General features: G+C 43.4%; 1 protein-coding gene across 1 annotated transcript in view; it reads right to left on the reverse strand.

The window, feature by feature from the left end:
• Window positions 1-4,270: 4,270 nt before the first annotated feature.
• Window positions 4,271-20,800, reverse strand: part of DKK2 (dickkopf Wnt signaling pathway inhibitor 2) — a 110,745-nt gene continuing 94,215 nt past the window's right edge. The window contains exons 2-4 of the mRNA XM_084860244.1: window positions 18,838-18,988; window positions 13,553-13,693; window positions 4,271-8,573 (exon numbers count right to left, since the gene is read on the reverse strand). Of these exons, the coding sequence (XP_084716370.1) occupies window positions 8,323-8,573; window positions 13,553-13,693; window positions 18,838-18,988 (543 nt within the window). The 3' untranslated portion in view covers window positions 4,271-8,322. The remainder of the gene's footprint in view (window positions 8,574-13,552; window positions 13,694-18,837; window positions 18,989-20,800) is intronic.

Raw genomic sequence — 20,800 nt, forward strand, 5'->3', positions numbered from 1 at the left:
AGCACTTAAGTGTTTGGAGAGGAAATATATTAACCTCTAGAGGGTTAGAAGTCTGTTGTAATGATCGAAGGAACCCAAGGCCTCTGTTTTCTCTACACTAAGGTTATAAGTTCAAATGTTTCAGTTAAAATAAATTCATTCTAAAGATGAAACGAAGGAAGTCACATTTGTTCATAAGAATATTCCAAAATCCATGGTCAGGCAATAACTTTATTAGAATCAGTCAAAGATGCACAAATTGTGGGCAACCTTTGAGATCTCCAGATTTCTTGATCAGGCAAGACGTTTACAAAAGCCAGGGGAGGGAGGAGAAAAGAGAGAGAGAAAAATAAAGCTAAGTTGAAATCATGAAGTCTGCATTGGCAGAGTCTTCTGATGGAATGGAGGAGGAGGTACAGAACTTAAATGGATTAAGCTCAACCAAGAGTCATGCAAATTTCTGGTTACTGTTGTCCTTAGAACTGCTGGGACAAAAGAACAAATAATTTCCCCATTTCTGAAAATATAAAATCCTATAAAGATGTTTCATGGGAAATCTTTCAGGGCCAGAACCAAGAGGCCAAAGTGGGGACTTTGCTACCTCGTCTTCTGTATGTTCAGTAGAATTCATAGCAAGAACCATCAAGTTTGTGACAAGATTTGAATGTAGCCATCCTAATCTGAAAATTAGTGGAGGCATAGAGCTAAAAATACATTTGTATATTTATGAAGTGAGTTCCATATCCTTCCTTTTGGCTCCTCCCAGAGCCTCCAAGCTGAATGACAAACATCTGTTAAAACAATACACAATCAATAAAGCAATTAAAACAAATAACACAGTTAAAAATCAACAGCTGGATGTTAAGATCACAAAAGGGGTGGGGAAAGAAACTAAACGCAACCAAATGCACAGAAAAACAGAAAGGTTTGGCAGCACACCAAAATGCCAATAAAGATGATCAATCAGGCCTCCCAGGGTAGGGAGTTCCACAACCTGGGGGCTGCAACTGAAAAGATCCCGGTTCCAAGTCTCAGCCAACTGACACCCCCCCCCCCCCCAGCAATGGGTTGCGAAGCCCTACCCCTGATAATGATTTCAGTGGGTTGGGAGACCTCTGTGCGGGAAGGCAGTCCTTCAAATATCCTGGGTCCATACCATTTAGGCCATAACCAGCACTTTGAATTGTGCTTGGTAATGAAGTGGTAGCCAGTGGATATTCAACAATATCAGACAGGAGTTACATGCTCTGAAAAACAGGCCCCAGGCTGCTGCATTTAGCACTAGCTGCCATTTCTGGATACTTTACAGAAGCAGCCCCATGTGCAGTGCATTGCATATCCAATCTGGATGTGACCAAGGCATTTTAATGAGCTGATATTTTAAGTGCTGGGGATGACAGTTTCCCACTCTGCTGTTCTTCATCTGTTTTATCTCATAGAATAGAATAGTAGCAGGGTTGGAAGGGGCCTACAAGGCCATCGAGTCCAACCCCCAATCAATCAATCAATCAATCAATCAATCAATCTGATTGATCAAGCAGCTGGTTGGATCCTGACTTCTGCACTGCGGAGTCCATCATCATACAGTTGCCTTGTATAACTAACATACACCTCAGCCCTGTCACTTGGTGACTGTAAAAATCAAAGTCACAACCTGTTGTGGGGTGGGGAGGGAAACTGATGATCAACTCTGCTCCCTTCCCATGGCAGCAGGTGGTTGAAAAATGGTTGAAAGTGTTGGGCATGTCTAAGGGGAGACATGATAGCAATCTTCAAATATCTGAAGGGATGTCATGCAGAAGATGGAGCAGACTTGTTCTCTTTTGCTCTTAGAGGACAGAGCTAGAACCAATGGGTGGAAATTACAAAGAGATTTTGACTAAACATGATGAGAAATTCCTAATGGTTAAAGCTGTTCAGCAGTGGGAACTATCTGACTTGAGGAGACAGTGACCTATCTAAGTAGAGGTAGAATGGTCATCTGTGAAGGATGCTGCAGTTGCAGCCTACATTGAGCAGAGAATTGGATTAAGGCTGTCTTACACGAGGCATTTATAGTGCACTCGTGACTAGCTATCCACAGAAGTTTGCGGGTCCATTACATGATGCCATCATCATCCAGGGCCCCTCTTGTGCTATTCCCGGCAAAAAGCGTAGTTAAAAAAAAAAGTTTAAGGGCACAATCCTGTGCATGTTTAGACAGATAAAAAGCATTGCTGGTTGGGGTATGCTGGGAATTATAGGCCTTTTCTCTGTCTAAACACGCATTGGATTGCACCCTAAATGAGGTATTTAAATACAACGGGGTACGCCACCATTTTTCAACCACTAGATGGTGCTGTTTTTCATTGAAAGATATACTGGCTGGAGAAAGGATGTTTGGATTTGGTCAGGTTCCATATCTAATGAGCCAATTCTCATTGCGCCATGGAGATGGAAGAAAATGCTTTGGGGGGCTCCCGGATTTTCCTTCCATTCCTTCCTGAAGGTCCCTTCCAGCTTTATCATTCTTTGATACATTACATATTTGGTTTTTTTTTGTTTGTTTGTTTTTTTGAGGAATATACTGCTTCTAACAAAAATTGAGTTTCAGTACAGGGAAGGTAGGATGAGCCCTGACACAGTCCAAGGATAAGGGTTAGTGATCTGATGGTAAGTTCTTTGAAGAGCACAGCCTGTGGGCTAAATCCTGAAGTTGTTCTGCTTTGACCTTGTGACATCAAGCCAGAAAGAAACAAAATTTTTTATTCCAGCATAAGGTGCATTCCAGGTGGAATTCCAGCATAAGGTGGCAGTATTGGGAGGTAGAGAGATAGCCTGCTTGCTTGTACATATATTTTGCACAAATACTTTCATGGACTTGATTTTTAAATGGGATTAAAATCAATGTGAAGCTGAAGGGGACATTAAGTAGGATGTGGTAAATAAAATGTGCTGATTGCTCATTTGTAGTGGAAGTGGTATTTCCTGAAGGAAATCACTATTTGAGATTTAACAACAGCAATAGGAAAAGTATTTCTCCACTCCACAGATAGAGCAATTCAGAAACAACATAAGGTTTGTATTTCAACGGCTTTTGGCTTCCATGGAAATAGTTCTGGTTGCTTACTATCTGTGTCTTCAGGTGTGTAAGATGTATATAATTTGAGTAGTGGGAACATGCTCACCATGTTTTGATCAGACATACAGTCTTTATCTATGGATCAAGTTCACCGTTGTTCCTCTTTGTAACCAAAGGGGTTGTGGACACCAATAAACAGTCAAGGAATTTGAAGAGGAAAAAAGAAAATACAGGCAGCCTGGCACAAACATGGCAGGAGTGGCAAAGAAGGATATCACCATTGGCTGTGGAGCAAATAAATCAGTGGGAAGCCAAGTTCTTATTATAGCAGAACCCCCCCCCCCCAATCACCTCCTGTTTGTAGATATGACTGAATGACCCTACAGCAGCTCTTTCTTAGTGATCATTGCCTTTTTAAAATTATTATTATTAAAGGAATGATCTGTCCAGTTAATAGGAATGAATGCTAGCCATTTTCCAGCCTTGTTTAATGCAAAACTGAGGGATTTAAAGAATGTGATTATTATTACCTATATACTTATATAACAATTTCAGCTAATGAGATTGGGGGGAGGTATGATGTTTAAGGCGTGGATCTTTTCATGGCCATACATGATGGACTTGAGATACAAGGGTCTCAGAAAATGTCCTCCAGGCTTTGATACACAAGTTGAGCAGTGAAAATTTGGATGAGTGAGGAGGATGAGAAAGATACATGATGTATGATCATTTTAAAAACTTATCTACCTTGAACATTTGGTAATATATCTGGTTAAATAGATACAAATCAATAATCATAAAGTAAGTAAAAGTGCAATCCTATGCATGTTTTGACAGAGAAAAGGCTTACAATTCCCAGCATGACCCAGTGAGCCTGGCTGGCTGGGGCATGCTGGGAGTTGTAGGCCTTTTCACTGTCTAAACATGCATAGGATTGCACTCTAAGTAAGTAAAGAGAGAGAGAGAGAGGGGGGGGGAGGGAGGGAGGGAGGGAGAGAGAGAGATGCCATCCAAATATTTCTCAGGGATGGGTTTGCAGACATCTCTTAAAAATCTCATTGTCATCAACGCTCAGTCAGCCAGCCCTTGGTGTTTCCAATGGACTTTGGATGTTGACAGAGCAACCTTTGGTATTTCCAGTGAAGTTTGGATTCAATTGATCGCCATCCGTGTGCAGCTCCCTTTTCTGCACTATCTATAACAAAATGCTCAAGCAATATAAAGGCAAATATAGGGAAAAGGACATTTTAATATATTTAATCTTATTATACATTTCTTTCTAAATTACAAAGTCAGCAAGTTGCAAGTATAGTTTTCTACAAAGCTTTCTGTATGAAATATCTTCTATAAGAAAATACATCTTATTAAATATTTCCTGTAAATAAATTACTTCCCATACTAGATCTTGCAGGAAAATAAGGGGAAGGGCATGCAGAAGCCATCAGATAATGTTTAAATCAGTGAGGAAATTTACTTTGGAACTGTGGGCGATGCTGAGGGGACACAGACCCCTTCCTGTAGTCTCAGAGAGGCGAAAGGATTTTGGATCGGTGCTTCCATCCATTGAAGTATCAGCTGGTCAGAAATGAAAATACCGTCTTGAGATAATGAAGTTGCTCAGCCTTAGTCCTGCTTTCATTGCACTGAAGTAAACTGGAGTTCATGCCCTGTATCAATCCCTCAGATGCATCCCAGTGAGATTCAGTATGAAGACTTTGCTTCTTAAAAAGGTTTGAATAGGTCCTCTGTATAATATTATCATTTGGGGGGAGGGGAGAAGTTAGACATCAGGCTTCAGGCCTAATAAGGCAATCAGTTTGCTCTTGCTCTCAGCTAGTGGCACACTGTCATCCCGGGAACTACATGTTGCATAAAATGCTGGTACTGAATCAAGACCTGACAAGCTGGTGTGTGTATGCATGTGTGTTACTGAAAAGCAGCCCGGGGAAGCTGCAGTTTTGTGTAGAGTGTGCGTGCCACCAAAAACAGTCATTAATTTAAATCTGGGACCGGCAGCTACATCTTTTTTCAATTTTACTCTAGAGTAGGTGCAGGGACTCCTATCTGGATCAGGACCCTACTGTGGGGGTCAGGGTGGTTTTCAAGATCTGGAGCAGCCCTCTGCACCTACTGCAGCGTAAAAATGAAGAAGAAAAAATATATTGTTGATAGTAGGGTTGTCGGAGAAATCCCCAGTGGAATCAAATGATTCAGAAGTCTATGACCCTGACCTATGGATTCTGCAGCAAACCAGCTTTTCCTGAGTTACATGGATGCTGTGGACTTGCAGACTTGTTTTACTTTCTGGAATTTTACGCAAATTCCGTCATAGAAAAATACGTAATATTTTTAAAAAGCACTGGCCAAAAATGTGCATTTCCCTCATAGGCTAAGGCATGAAAATGTGCATTTGGAGGAGAGGATTTGTGCATTTGGGGGAGGATTTGCATGTTTTTGCAAGTGCAAATTTGCAGAAATGCAAATTTGCACAAATTGGGAAAATTGGGAAACATCTGATTCTGTCAGTGAACGGATGACAGAGTGAAAGGCACCTGACAATCTGCGAAATGCAGACAGAACAGATTTTACAAAATCCATACAATACAGATTGTATGTAATGTCTGTTTTGCCCTGTGTGTGTTTGTAGAGAGAGAGAAAGAGCAGTTGAGAGACAGAGAGCAGTTAAGACATAGAGAGTTGTTTTCTCACTTAAAATTCTCCCCACGCTGCTTCTCTATCTTGGGCTTCCAGTGGCACGTTTACCAAAGTAAATACACACTTGGAACACTGTTGGGAGGGAACACTGGAAGAATGGCTAGCGAAGAAATATATACTACCCTCTAACTCCATTGCTTCTCTGCCATCTTCCATATGTCTGAGCTTCATAACATGAATGTGCATGGAGCTTCTCATTTGCCCCTATAGATTATGTATGCTATCCTGAAGTTCATGAACGGTGTGGGTGGGTATGAGCGCACAGTGAATCCTTCCTGAGGTCAAAGGGCTGGACTGAGAAGGGACCATAGCTCACTGATCAATTACATGCTTTGCATGCATAAGGTCCCAGGTTCAATCCCCAGCATCTCCAGGGACAGCTAGGAATAAATCCTGCCTGAAACCCTGAACAGGTGCTGCCAGTCAGTGTCAACGATACTGGTCTGACCCAGTCTAAGGCAGCTTCCTATGTACCTCAGATGTGTATGCACCATGGTGTTAAACAATTTCATTTCGTAGACGTGTGCTCCTTGATCATCTTTATGTATCTTCCAGTCCTGTGGTTCAGTAATGTTATGACAAATCATTCTTCTTAATTCCAAATATATGAGAGTTGTGTTTTAAAAACAGAGATAGAGAAAATGGGGCACAAGGCTTGTGTTTACTGAGAGATTTGATTTACAGATATTAGTTACAAATGAACCATAATTCTCATGATACTCTGTCATAAGGCAACTTCAGAAGGCCAAGAACATTTGGCTTGTGGAAAGCATGCTGGCCACAGAGCCCCTTTTCGTTAGATGGCTTCGGAAGCTTTATTTCCACATGGATATGATCACGCTATGATAGCAAACGGCACATTGCGGCAGGAAAAGCTCATCGTCTGAACCCACCCATAGAGCGGCACAAAAGTAAAACAAAAACAAACGAAAAAGGAACATCATTCTCTCCTCCAATCAACCATATTGCCTGGAGAGCAATTCTACTCCTCCATTTCCTTCTCTTATGCTTACACAAATAACACATTTAAAAAAAAAAAAAAGTGAGTATAGTAAGAGAATGAATGCAGGGGTGCTGCTAGGAGAGGAAAAAAATAGATTGCAGAAATCATTCATTTTTGTCCATCCATTAATACTGCTGCGGTGATAGTGAACATTATTATTCACTACAATCAATGGGACTCCAGTAGCAGATTTTGCCATCTGCATTCCTAATATGCATTGGAAACAAGAACATGCGTTTGCCGGTCCAAGTTGTTCTATTACATCAAGTGGTGTCATTGACTTATAATAGATCACATCTCCATGTCCACCTTGGTACCTCTTATTTTCGGGGTGGGGGGTCAAGCCCTGGCTGGAATTACCAGCTATAATTTTTACAGTACGTGTTTTTGAAATAGGTGGATGGTGTTTCCAATGCAGTGAATAGAGGATTGAGCTGTAGTACTTACTGTCTATGTTTTTTTAAGTCCTCCCATTAAACTCTGATCAATTACATCAACCCAACATTATAAAGCACCACTTGTCAAGACTCTTATTTTATATATGCTTGTATCCAGGTCATTGGCTTTCTTTCTTGCAGGTGGCATATGATGCTTCCATTTTAGGGTCTCCATCTAGACCACAGAAGATCTGTACTAAAAGCCCTGCTGACACTGCTGTTTAGTAGTATGCAGTCAACAGATCCTGGATACCTTTCCTAGAGGCAAAGCTGAAGAAGACTTCAGAATACAATCCTCAGTACCCTGGTATATTCACAACTAGCAGCTCAGCATACAGTTCCATTCTGGATGCGTCCATGGACAGTTTGCTTTATCTGTTAGCCACATGGGTGCTAGCACAGTAAACTGAGACGGTCGCCATTGGCTATGGTCAGCGAAGAGGAAATTATTTGGGTGTTGTAGTCCAAATGCTTCTACCAGCATGTGAAACTAGGGCATCATCCCTGCTGAAATGCCTTTGTTCAAGACAACATCTGTCTTGATTGGGAGAAGATCACCATGCAAGAGACCACCATGCCTGCAAAATGTAACACTTGTGCTCAGTGTCATTCATTCAAGTCATAGCCTTGGCTTATTCAAGGGTAAAGTTAACAAGGAAAGACATACATAATAATGCTTCCCTTTACCTCTAATAGTTTCAGCTTACTAGGATCTTTTTTGCTCCATACCCAAGAACGTGTCAATAGAAATGTCTTTTTGGCAAAGCACCGCTTTGTGTTGTAAATACATCTTATAGCATGATTTTACAATTGCAATGGGGAAACCTAACCACAAATAATGTGGGTGAGTCACAAGCCCATACTCCGAGCATGGTTAAATGCTTTCCGGCTGAAAACAATTAGCCCCACTGGCAGAATGACACCACTTCACCAAGAAAAGCCAGCTGCCATTGCATTCACTTCCAGGGCAGAAATTTGATTCAGTTTGGGATGATGCTTCTTTCTGCCACAGTAGATATACTTGGGCCATTCAGTTCTTATTTACAATCCTTGTGTTCCACCATGCTGCAGTGTATATAGTACACAGGTTCTTCACAACCTGGTAGTGACAGTCTCCAGATCCACCATCAGATCTTCTGGCACACATGAAGCCTTGCTTTCGAAGAATAGGTGGCATCTTTCCATATTTTGCATGACAGCCCTTTGGCACAGTCACATCGCTGGAAAATCTCCAAGCCATGGGACCCTTTCTTGCGCTGCTTGGTGCATACCTCCCCTTGGTGCAGCACAGGTTTACAAATTTTGGTCCAGAAATGGCGAGCACAACAAAACCCCTCAGTGCAGTCGGAGGACCTTAAGCAGGGGTCTCCTTCATGACCTAAAGAAAACAACCACAATAATTAGTAGTACACAGGGAAGATCAAAGAAAAGGGTTAAGTATCAGCATTCAAAACACATTACTTAGGGATGTAGGAGAATTTAGTTCACATTAAAAAAAATGATGATAATGCCTGCTCGCAACTCCAAACGCAAGTACAATTTTCAGAAAAAGCTTTCACATTCTTAAACTTGAAGTCACATTCTAGAGTGGATCCTTTCTGAAAACTGTGTGATTTAAAGCACGTACTTTCCAAAAAGGATGCAGTTTTATGTTTTTTTAATTACTGATGGAGATGTGCAGGTTTGGGTACACACTTGGAAAAGTGCACTTTTTCCGTGTTCGAAATTGCACCATTTTCCTGTTCAAACCACACACACCCCAGCCCGGCTAGGCCCGGCCCCAACACACTCATGTTCGTGAGCAAGAATAAGGAGAAATAAACATTGGGGCAGGAAAATGAGAGCCTTGACAAATGCAAAAATGTTCATTCACCCATCCTATGCTGATGGGTTATCTTGTAGGCCTCATGACACTGAATTTCAAGATAGCAGTGCATTAAAACTACAAGAACGAGTTTTAGAATTGATAGCAAGAGGAAAGCCTGAAGCTGAATGTAAGAAATTGTCAGTAGCTACTTTTTCTGCTTTGTGTGAAAAACATTTAGTTCAAGTTATGGTGAAGATACCAGTGAAGATGGTTCTTCCATAATTGAGATGTTGCCTGTGATGACAGTGCTATTCCAGATGAATATGAATGCCCAGAGTTGTGGCCCAGAACACCTAGTGTACCTGGACTCTGCCGTGAAGACTGGCAAGAGATACAGATGAAAGATAGATTTGGGGCCAGGTTAATCCACATGATAGAGAAAGATAAAAAGCCTAGTAAGGGAGAAGAGAAACAAGAACCCTCTGAGGTTCAGTTTCTATTGAGAGAATGGAATCAACTTCATTTACATGAAGGGGGACTCTATTGAAGAGTGGAATGGAAAGAAGATTTTATTGACCAGTTAGTACTTCATGTTCTCATCAGCCTTGGACACTACAAGGTCTTCATGATGAAGTTGGACATATGGGTATAGAGAGAACATTAGAACTAGTCAGAGATCACTTTTACCGGCCTAGAATGGCAGCAGATTTGGAACAGAAGTGCTGAACCTATGAAAGGTGCATCAAGAAGAAAGCACCAGTAGAAAAAGCAGCACCTTTGGTGAATATACAAGTTTATGCACCCATGGAACTCCGAAGTATAGATTTCTTAGTGCTAAAGCCTGATGATCAAGATACCAGAAATATCTTGGTAATCACTGATTGTTTCACTGGGTATGTTCAAGCTTACCCAACCAAAGACCAAACAGCCAAGATTGGTTGCTATCACTTTGTGGGAGAATTTTCTTGGTCGCTATGGTTTTCCAAAAAGAATACATAGTGACGAAGGAGCAAATTTTGAACCTGCGTTAATTTCTGAGCTTTGCACTATAGTAGGTGTAAAATCAAGAACCACACCTTATCACCCTCAAGGAAATCCTGTGGAAAGGTTTAACAGGACCCTAATAAACATGTTGGGAACTCTAGAGGATTATGAAAAGGTTCAGTGGAGGAAGTATGTTAAACCATTGGTCTCTGCTTACATTGTACCCGGAAGGATAGGACTGGAGAGTCTCCCTATTTTTTTATGTTTGGCAGACAGCCATTGCTACCCATTTATGTTTTGGGCTCCGGCTGCAAGGGAGGACTAGAATAACTCATCAGCAGTATGTGAAAGATCAAAAAAGAAGGCTGAAGTATGCTTATGAATTCAAGAAAGGAATCTGAGAAGAACCAAAAAGCTAATAAAAGAAGATGGGATGCAAAAGTCAAACTTTCACATATATCAGAAGGTGACAGAGTTTTAGTTCGCAATCTAAACCTAAGAGCAAAGCATAAATTGGCAGATAAATGGGAAAGCCAAGTATACGTGGTCATTAAACAACTACAGCACCTCCCAGTTTATGTTGTGAGATCTGAAGATAATGATGGGCCAGAAAGGACACTGCATCTTGATTTGTTGTGGCCATGTGGTTTCATTTCAGCCATGGATGAGGAAGAATCTCAAGTAACTGACTATGAATTGTCAGATGCTGATGTATTCAACACAACAGATGAAGATGAGTCAACAGTTGGTTTGAACCCTGAAGCATCTGAGTTTTAACCAAAAGAGTTTAACCTTTCTGAAGTAAATGATGTCTTGCAGCCAACAGCTGAGAGTACCTTATTAATTGTTCCTAATGACACAGTGCCCTACATTCAAGGACAGGAACTTCCAGATCTCTCTGCTGAACTTCCATTGACTGAAATGAATGAAGATATAGATATGCCAAGTTTGGAAACATCTGCTCAAGAAACTATAACTGAGAGCCTGCCACAGAGATCACAAAGGCAAAAGCGTGTACCTGTGAGATTCCAGGACTATGTACATAAACTCTCACACATAACATTCATGTCCCATTTTTTTGCAGTGCCCACATTAGTCCCATTAACTCCACAATACTATTGTTAAAAGGAAAGTTGAATGTCAGGGATGACATTGGTTTAATAGGGGAGAATGTAACCCATGCTTCAGTTGTTGCTTCCAGCTAGGGGTGTACAAAACCCCGCTTACCTGGCTCCGCCGGGTTCCGCAGGTGGGGGAAGGCGATCCGTTCCTCCCCCCGGAGTCCTCAACAGGGGGGGAGGTGATCCGTTCCTCTCCCCTGGAATCCTGCCCGGCTGGCTCCGCTCCGTGGCCAGGCCGTGGAGCTGCCAGCCAGGCCAACCCGCAGCGGGGCCTCCAGCCACTGCCAGGCTGGTGCAGACGCAAATGGCGTCCTGTGTAGGGGACGCCATTTGTGTCCCTACACTGGCCCGTGATAGGCTACGTAAATATTTACGTAGCCTATCACACACACACAAAAAACAGCGAACGCAAATGGCGGCGGCTACGGTGGTCACCATTTGCGTTCCCTTTTTCTCCGCCATGATAGGCTACGTAAATATTTACGTAGCCTCTCACGGCAAAACACAGGGGCGCAAATGGTGGCCACTACACCATTTGCAACCCTCTGTTTTGCCATGATAGGCTACGTAAATATTTACGTAGCCTATCACGGCGGAAAAAAAAGGGAACGCAAATGGCGGCCGCCGTAGCCGCCGCTATTTGCGTTCCCTTAGTTTTGCCATGATAGGCTACGTAAATACTTACGTGGCCTATCATGGCTTCCGCAGGGATGCAAATGGCATCCCTGCGTTAGCCGCGATAGGCTACATAAGTATTTATGTAGCCTATCACGGCTATATGGACGAAGCGAATGGCGTCCGCGGCCGCCATTCGCTATGCAGCGCGGACAGCAGCAGGTAGGTGCTCCGTTCCGGGCCCATTTTGCAGGGGGGGGGGGCTTCGTTCTGCCATGGATTTTGGGGAGCCAAATGCACTGGCATTCGGCCTCACCAAGATCTGTGGCAGAATTCTCCGCCATGCCTACAGTCCCAGCATTGTTAAAAGAATGGTAACTCTAGCATTCCTGTGTTTGCTGGCACTGGGAGGGGTTATTACCCTCCCCACTGTCTTTCTAGAACTTGCTATTGGAGCACGCTCAGTAAGTGCTCTTCTGGGTGGGCTGGCTTCTTCGAGAAGATTCCAAAAGTCCAGCCTTGCTCAAGAAGAGAAAGCTGCTCAGATGGAAAGCCCTCAGATTCTATGTTATTCACAGGCCTGTTTTTGGTTGTTTTTAGGATATGAGCAACTAAGAATGAAGATTTAGATTCCCGCACAAGAAGTCTGCAACAACTATAAAAGGACAGTGAGCTCATTCGTTTTTTTCCCCTTCTTCTTCTGTGCACCCTGTTAATAGCTGAAGGACATTTGTGACTTCTTTGTTGCTATGAAGCAATAGCAACCAGACTGTCAATAATATCAAGAGTATTACTATCATTTGACTGTGTATTACTGTTCTGTGTTTCAATGAGAATTATTTCTTTTATTTCAATATACATTTAAATTTAATCTCTGATGTTGTATCTTTTCTTTGTTATTGCAAGTATGGATGGGAATCACACTGGCAGAAAAGACTGAACCTGCCCACTTCTCCTATCTAATGTAGAGATATTGTGGGTTACACAACAGGACCTGAAAAAAATGTGCACAAAAAAATATGAACATTCCTGGAATCGGGGGAAAAAATCCATGACAGTCTGCCACCACTTTTCACAATGGATACACTGAAATCCCATTGGGCTTAAATGGAATAGAATTCCCAGCATCCGATATCCCAAACAAATGATGACTTAAAGCTGCATTGTTTAACTGATACTTCCGTTCAAGTAATCTATGAAAAACTTGGAATCAATTTACTATTAAAAAGTGGGGGCAGCATACACAGACATATACATATACTACACATACTTATTAAAGAAACCCTGTGCAGATAGTAAACACCATCTGGGCAGGGCAATCCAATGAGGGCAAGACAGGGAGAAAAAGTGGTGGACATACCATCACTTCCTATGCCCTGCCAGGCTTACGCTGGCTGGCGAGAAGGTGTGTGTGGGGGGTGGTGCTTTTCAGGGTCAGGGGAGAGATTTTTCTGCATTTTTTTCCTTCTTGAACTTTTCTCTCCCGTTTCTCCCAATGGGAGGGAAATCAGTAGCACCAGCTCCAGGGCTTGTGCAGCTTTTCGAAGTGTAATTCACTGGACACTCTCCTGCACTAGGTCTCCAATGGCGGTGCAAAGCATTCTACAGCAAAAGGTACTCCCTTTTCAGAAGACTATCCCAAGATTGTGGAGAGTCTAGTCCAGCGGAGGCTATCCAAAATGCTGAATCCTATCCTCCAAATATGGCATTTTGCACCTTCAGCACCTTGGATAGATTCTTTAGAGTTCTGGCTGGTCCTGACTGAAATTCAGAATGGATTCACCGCCCCAATGAAATTGGAGCCATCAGCCTCCACTGGTACAATCCTACCTTTTATGTGTGTCGCTCCTTTCCCTAGATTCTGCCAGCCCAAGTCCTTGGTGGGATAGTGATTATTTTTCTTGTTGCGAGGTACTTCCAGAGCTGGGATGTGGGGTGGGAGGATGCTCTCAGTCACTGGTATACAGATACCTAAATAAATGAATAAAGTGAGTCAGGATGGGGAATGATAGGAAAGGCCTTTGGGGAATAATATGGCCAAGGGTAATTTTCATGGAATGACACCACACAAGAGTCTATTATTTTACTTAGGGTGCAATCTTATGCATGTTTAGACAAAAAAGTCCTACAACTCCCAGCATTCACAAGCCAGTATAGCTGGTTGGGGAATGCTGGGAGTTGTAAGACTTTTTTTCTGTCTACACATGCATAGGATTGCACCCTAACAGAAAGTTAGTATTTAGTAGGCCATTTCACATTTGATAGCTCATTCATTCTTCCCCCAGCCTTGAAATGTGGTCTGATATTATTATCCCCATATGACAGGGAGGGAGAGGGGTCTGAAGGGCTCATCTGAGGCAACCTCATGAGTTTGTGGCTGAGACGAGATCTGAATTATACTGGGGACTTTCCATGTTTACTCTGAAGTAGGTCTCGCTCAGCTCAGTGGGACTTACTCTCTAGTATGTGTTCAGGATTGCCTCAGAGGCCTAGTTCTCACTAATAAAGATGTGTCTGGGCTATACCACTTCAGACTGCCAGTGTGATTTCACATGACTGAGTGGTCTTGATCTTCCTTTCAAAGAGTTCCCTCCACACAGAAAACTAGGTGTCAGGGTGAAGAATTCCTTAATATGCTGATTTTCTATATGGAAGGATTTTTCAAAAACATTGTTTCACATGAAGGAGCATTCCAGCGCGTGTGATTCCCTACTCACAGCCTGGAGTGGCACAGTCTGAGCATCTTACTGAGCCACTGAAGCACACCAGTTCTGTCACTTCAAAAGGCAATTTCTGTTTCAGCATGATACAAGTCTTCTGTTGAGGCCCAAAGTGCAAAGGAAAGCCTAAATTTCGCCTGTACATTTTGCAGTCCGTTGGAAGTCTGTCATTGCTAAATCCCAGACAGTAACGTAACAAAAAGGAACCATTTCAGTCTCAAGGATTTCTGCTGAACCATGCCGTGTCACTCAAAGACCAGCATGCCTATACGGATAAATGAAACTGGATGGCCGCTTACACTTCACCCCCCCCCCCAAAAGATGTGCATCGTTAATAAAGAGGACCAAAGTAATCCTCTAGCAATCAAGATTTGCATAAAATTTGCATATGCTAATTTACATCTATAGATGCATATATAGAGAAAAATACTATAAGGAAGGCTGAGCGCCGAAGCATTGATGCTTTTGAACTGTGGGTGGTGCTGGAGAAGACTCTTACGAGTCCCCTGGAATGCAAGGAGGTCAAATCAGTCAGTCCTAAAGGAAATCTACCCTGACTGCTCATTGGAGGGACAGATACTGAAGCTGAAGCTCAAATATTTTGGCCACCTAATGCAAAGAGAAAAGTCACTGGAAAGGACCCTGATGCTGGGAAAGACTGAAGGCAAAAGGAGAAGGAGACGGCAGAGGATGAGATGGCTAGATAGCATCACCATGCAATGAATATGAACTTGAGCACACTCCGGGAGAGAGCGCAGGACAGGAAGAGTCGGACACGACTGAATGACTGAACAACAACAACATAGAGAAAAATACTATAATTTAGATAGAAATGTAATGCGTCTCGCCATGGTGGGGAAGACGGTGACCAGGGTACACTGTGTGCCTGCCTGTTTAGTCTGTTGTGCAGGTGCTGCTAACTGTTGATGGACAACTTTATCTTTAAACTGGACTTGCACTGGACAGCCCTTCAAACAGAGGGCCGTCCTCTGACAGCCCTTTAAACAGAGGACTGTCCTCTGTAAAGTAGGACATAAGGCCACCCTGAAATCTATCTATCTATCTATCTATCTATCTATCTATCTATCAATCAATTAATCATTAAGTTTCTTAATATGTCATCTGGCTGGTCACCCGGCCACTCTGGGTGATGTACAACAATAAAACAATCAAAAACAGTAAAATTAAACATTAAAACATCCTGTTCTAAAAATACCCTAACGCACCCCAAATGCCTTCCTGAACAATCAAGTTTTCAGTGCATGGCGGAAGCTCATTAAAGAGGGGGCATGGCGGAGTTCTCTAGGGAGAGAGTTCCACAAAGTGGGGGCCACCACAGAGAAGGCCCTCTCCCTCATCCTCCTCACCAGCCTAGCTGTCCTGGCTGATGGGACAGAGAGAAGGCCATCAGAGGCTGATCTTGTTGAGCGCCATGTCTGGTATTGCTGGAGGCACTCCTTGAGATAGGCTGGGCCGGAACCATATAGGTTTTTAATGGTCAAAGCTGACACCTTGAATTTGGCCCGGAAAACAACTGGTAGCCAGTGCAACTCCTTCAGCACTGGAGTGATGTGATCTTGCCGGTGGCTGCCTTTAATCAGGCGAGCTACTGTGTTCTGCACCAGCTGCAGCTTCCGAACCGTCTTCAAGGGTAACATTACCTAGAGCACATTGCAGTAATCTAGATGAGAAATGATGAAGCATGCATTTTAGAAGCATGCACACATATTCCTGGTACTAAGCATGGGTGCATTACATTTTGATCCTACCCTTCTTCCAAGGGTATCAGAGCATCATGCCTTTTATCCACACAACAACCCTGTAAGGTCGGGTAGGCTTTGAATCCCTGCACTGTTTTGAGAGGAAAGCATATAATTGTCCAGTTTTCACATGTTTCTAGTAATCAGGATGTCTTAGACTACATAGCCAGGGCTGACATCAAGGGTAGGCATAGTCGGGCACCTGTTGAGGGCCCCCACCCCAGAGGGGCCCACTCACAAGAGTCCCCTGGACTTGCTCCTCCTCTTCCCCATTGCAACCTGCTTGTTCACCTGCCTCTCACTGCTGCCAAGACAATGGTGGTGGTGAGAAGGAATGTACGAAAGACACTTACCGTTTCGCGGATGTGATTCACAGTGTGGGGGGGAGGCGCTTCGTCCCTCCCCCCATAATCCTCGACGGGGGGGAGGCGATCTGGTCCTCCCGCCCGGAATCCTGCCCGGCCAGCTCCGCTCCGCAGCAGCTCCGCAGAGCAGCCAGCCAGGGCCGTCCACAACTGGAGTTCCGGCCGTAGCGGCCGCCATTTGCGTCCAGCCAGGCTGCCGTGATAGGCTATGTAACTATTTATGTAGCCTATCACGGCTATGATCAGGAAGCGAGTGGTGGCCGGCCGCAGGGCGGCCGCCATTCTCAAGTCAGCACGGACGGCAGCAGGTAAGTGCTCTGTTTTGCATGCCTTTCATGGGTTGGGGGGGGGCGGGGGCTTCGTTCTGCCACAGATTTCAGGGGGCTGAATGCACTGGCATTTGGCCTCACCGAGATCCACGGTGGAATTCTCCACCATCCCTAGTGGTGAGAAGGAGGAGCAGCAGATGTCATGGCCTATCTGCTCACTGGCTCTTTGCCTGTCAAGCAAGCAAGTGGGAGCAATGATGAGAAAGAGGAGGAGGAACAACAGCAGCTGGTGACCATGGTGGTGAGAAGGTGGACTCACTGAGGACAGGGGCCCATTGAGGATGTCTTGCCTAACGGGCCTAAAAAATCTGGATCTGACACTGTCTGTAGCCTCTTCACACATTACTTGCATGGAAGTGGAATCATGTGATTACTGATAGAGAGAACATGCTCCTGGCCCCACTTCTAGCATCAGGCATACTGCCTGGCCCTGCTTACAGACAACCATGCATTAGCAAAGTAATCTTCAGGGAAGAACTACTAATGCACTAGATTCCACATGGAGTAGCCTATTGCTCCAGTGTGCCTATTGTGTGGAAGCTTCTGTACAAGCAATTGCTCAAAATAGGCTTCTTCCCTACAGACATCAAGTGTACAAGCAATTGCTCAAAGACAGTCTTCTTCCCTATAGACATCCAGTGTACAAGCAATTGCTCCAACATAGGCTTCTTCCCTACAGACATCCAGCGTACAAGCAATTGCTCGAACATAGGCGTCTTCCCTACAGACATCCAGCGTACAAGCAATTGCTCGAACATAGGCTTCTTCCCTACAGACATCAAGAGTACAAGCAATTGCTCGAACATAGGCTTCTTCCCTACAGACATCCAGCGTACAAGCAATTGCTCCAACATAGGCTTCTTCCCTACAGACATCCAGTGTACAAGAAATTGCTCAAACATAGGCTTCTTCCCTACAGACATCCAGCGTACAAGCAATTGCTCCAACATAGGCTTCTTCCCTACAGACATCCAGTGTACAAGCAATTGCTCGAACACAGGCGTCTTCCCTACAGACATCCAATGTACGAGCAACTGCTTGAACATAGGCTTCTTCCGTACAGACATCCAATGTACAAGCAATTGCTTGAATAGGCGTCTTCCCTACTGACATCCAATGTAATCAGGTGAGGTCCCCTACACATAAGACATGAAGCGGGCTTGTGTTACTAGAGTTCAGCTTTCCAAGTCATGTGGAAGGAAGTTCCAAAAAATTGTTTGATAGTCTAAGTGAGGCCCATGTGTGTCTCTTGCACCCTCTCCCCCTGTGTGTGTGTGTGTGAAAATGAAACTGCTCTGAAGTTTGGCAAATTGGGTGGGAGAGAAACAAAGTAGAAACAGGGAAAACAAGCTTCTGTTAGCGTGCTCATCTGCAAGTTGATTCATGGCTAAAGCAACAAACCATGGTTGTATAAACTATGGCTAAGAGTTATGTGTGAATGCAGTCATAGAGATACATGTGTGTGTATTTCTATTTCTAGTTTGTTTCTCTCCCACCCATTTTGCCAAACTTCACAGTGGTTTCATTTTGAGGCTGTTTTTGCTGAGTACCTCTGTTTCAGGGCAGGCAGGAGCAGTACAAACAGGCCAGGGCCAGAGGTAAGCCACAGTTTGGGGTTTGGACATCACAACAAGCCATGTTTGATTGAAACAAGGTAGATATCATAAGCCAGCAACAAACCATGGGTTCTATCTGGGGTTTGTCGCTACTTAACAAATTGTGGTTTGTTTGTGGAGATGGTTTCAGACTTAATGACAAGCCAGATTTCAACAAACCACACCGTGGCTTAGTGTTATGTGCAAACCAGGCCTATATATCAGTTCATGTCCTCAAAACCTTTTATTTTAGAGTCCCCTTCTCCTTCATTGGGCAGTTTTAGAATAATTAGTCTGAGGATCAACTGAAATATCACTGATAATAGGATGAAAGCAGTGCAGATACCATTGTTGCAGCGGTTTCCAGGACAGCACATGCCATCTCTGTGGCAACGTTTCTTTTTCCTCCTACAAATCATGCAGGCAGATGTAGCTTGATGGGGACTGTGGCAGTATTTCCCAACTTCACATTCCTTGTCATTGGTGCAAGGGTAAGCCTGGGTGGGTTGAGGAGAGAGAAAAAGAATGCAATAATTAGTCAATGCCTTGCCAATGATGAAGTGAAACATAGAGAAGAACAAATAAAAGTACAGCCAAGGGAAATTTTAGATGTGGAACTTGAATGGCTTTCAGATGGTAAACACTGAATAACAGCCAAAGTTCTGGATTTATGATCTTGTAATCATTAGCATCATCACTCCTGGTGGTTCTGCATGGACTTATGGTCTGACTGGAGTCCACCCAAGAGCCAGAGAGAGCCTTCAGTGTGGTGGCTCCCTTTCTAATGGAACTCTCTGCCTCTGGAGGTCAGGCAGGCACCAATATTGTTTTGTTTTCAGCACCTCCTGAAAACATCTTTATTTCAGGAAGCCTTCCTTGACTGACTAGCCATGTTTTTTATTGGTATTATTTTTTCAGAATTTCAAATTTTTAATATAGTGTTTTATTCGTTTATTTTTTTTTATCTTTTATCATTCACTGCTCCAGCATCTGTTTGAGATGTAGAACGGTATATAAATGTTGTACATAAATGCATAAAATAAATAAATAACTGATGGAACCATTTTCAACTAATAGTACACCATGTATTAGAAGACTATCAGAGAAATAAAAGTATATATTGGATCAGGAAGCAATGCAGGACCAGATGGGTCATTGTCTTTGTTGCTGACAATATGTACCCTCAGAGGTTCTTGATATCCCTCAGTGTTCTTCCAGCCAATGGAAGCTAGACAACTTGATAGCTTGGCTGAACATAGGGATGGCAGAGAATTCCGCCACGGACTCCAATGAGGCCGGAGTCATCGGAATCCATGGTGGAACGGAACACCTGCTTTGCATATTTTACGCAAAAAACCCAAAAATATTTGCGTAGCCTATCACGTGAATGAAAAGCAGGGATGCAAATGGCGTCCGGGACACCATTTGCGGCCATAAAGGTCTTAGTTTAAGCTAAATGCAGCCATTTATGGCTGTATTTACCTCAAACTAAGACCTTTATAGCGGCAAATGGAGTCCTGGACGCCATTTGCATCCACAGTTAGTCCCCTTCAGCCAACGATATGGCATGGCGGCTGTATCGCTGGTGCTTCGGAGCCGACCGGCGGCTCCGTGGAATCGCCATGGAGTGGAGCCAGCCAAAGAGGATTCCAGGGGGAAGAACAGATCGCCTCCCCCGCATGGGTGGATTCCCCATGGACTGGCAGGTAGGGAATCCACCCATCCCTAGCTGAACATAACTTGTCAAGTGACAAGTCTGCTTTCAAACTGATTTATCAGTTAATAAATCCATTAAAACCAAAATATTACAGTACAGTAGGGCATTTGGAATTCTATGTTCCCCCACCCCCCATGTTTGTCAAATGGAATTGTGCAAATTTCACACATTTGTGCCTATTTGCTTCACACTGATATTTCATGTTTTGTTTTGATCATTTGTACATAGAGAGCATCAGGTATTTCATCCTAGAGAATGAAGTATATAAATAAGAAGGTAATTCTTGGCTACATACACACAAACAGATGACAAATAGATGCAGATGTAAGTCATTTCAATCATTTCCTAAAGATAAAACTTTGCATCTCAGACATTAGCTTGGTTCGAATGTTAGACCAAACCATAGTTTAGTGTGATGAGGATGAGGTACAGCACATCTCGGACTAGGTGTTCCCCTTCCTCCTGTGTTATGGCCATGAGGAAGAGTTCAAAAACTTTCACTTCTGGTTTTGCATAACCAAGCCATGTCATGTTTTTCCAGACTTATGAACTGTGGTTAATATTAACTCTGGCTTGATTGAAACAAACCAAC

This window comes from Heloderma suspectum, chromosome 5 (genome assembly GCF_057233095.1).
Source record: "Heloderma suspectum isolate Gila_16-S chromosome 5, 16-S_ref, whole genome shotgun sequence".
Classification (NCBI taxonomy): Eukaryota; Metazoa; Chordata; class Lepidosauria; order Squamata; family Helodermatidae; genus Heloderma; species Heloderma suspectum.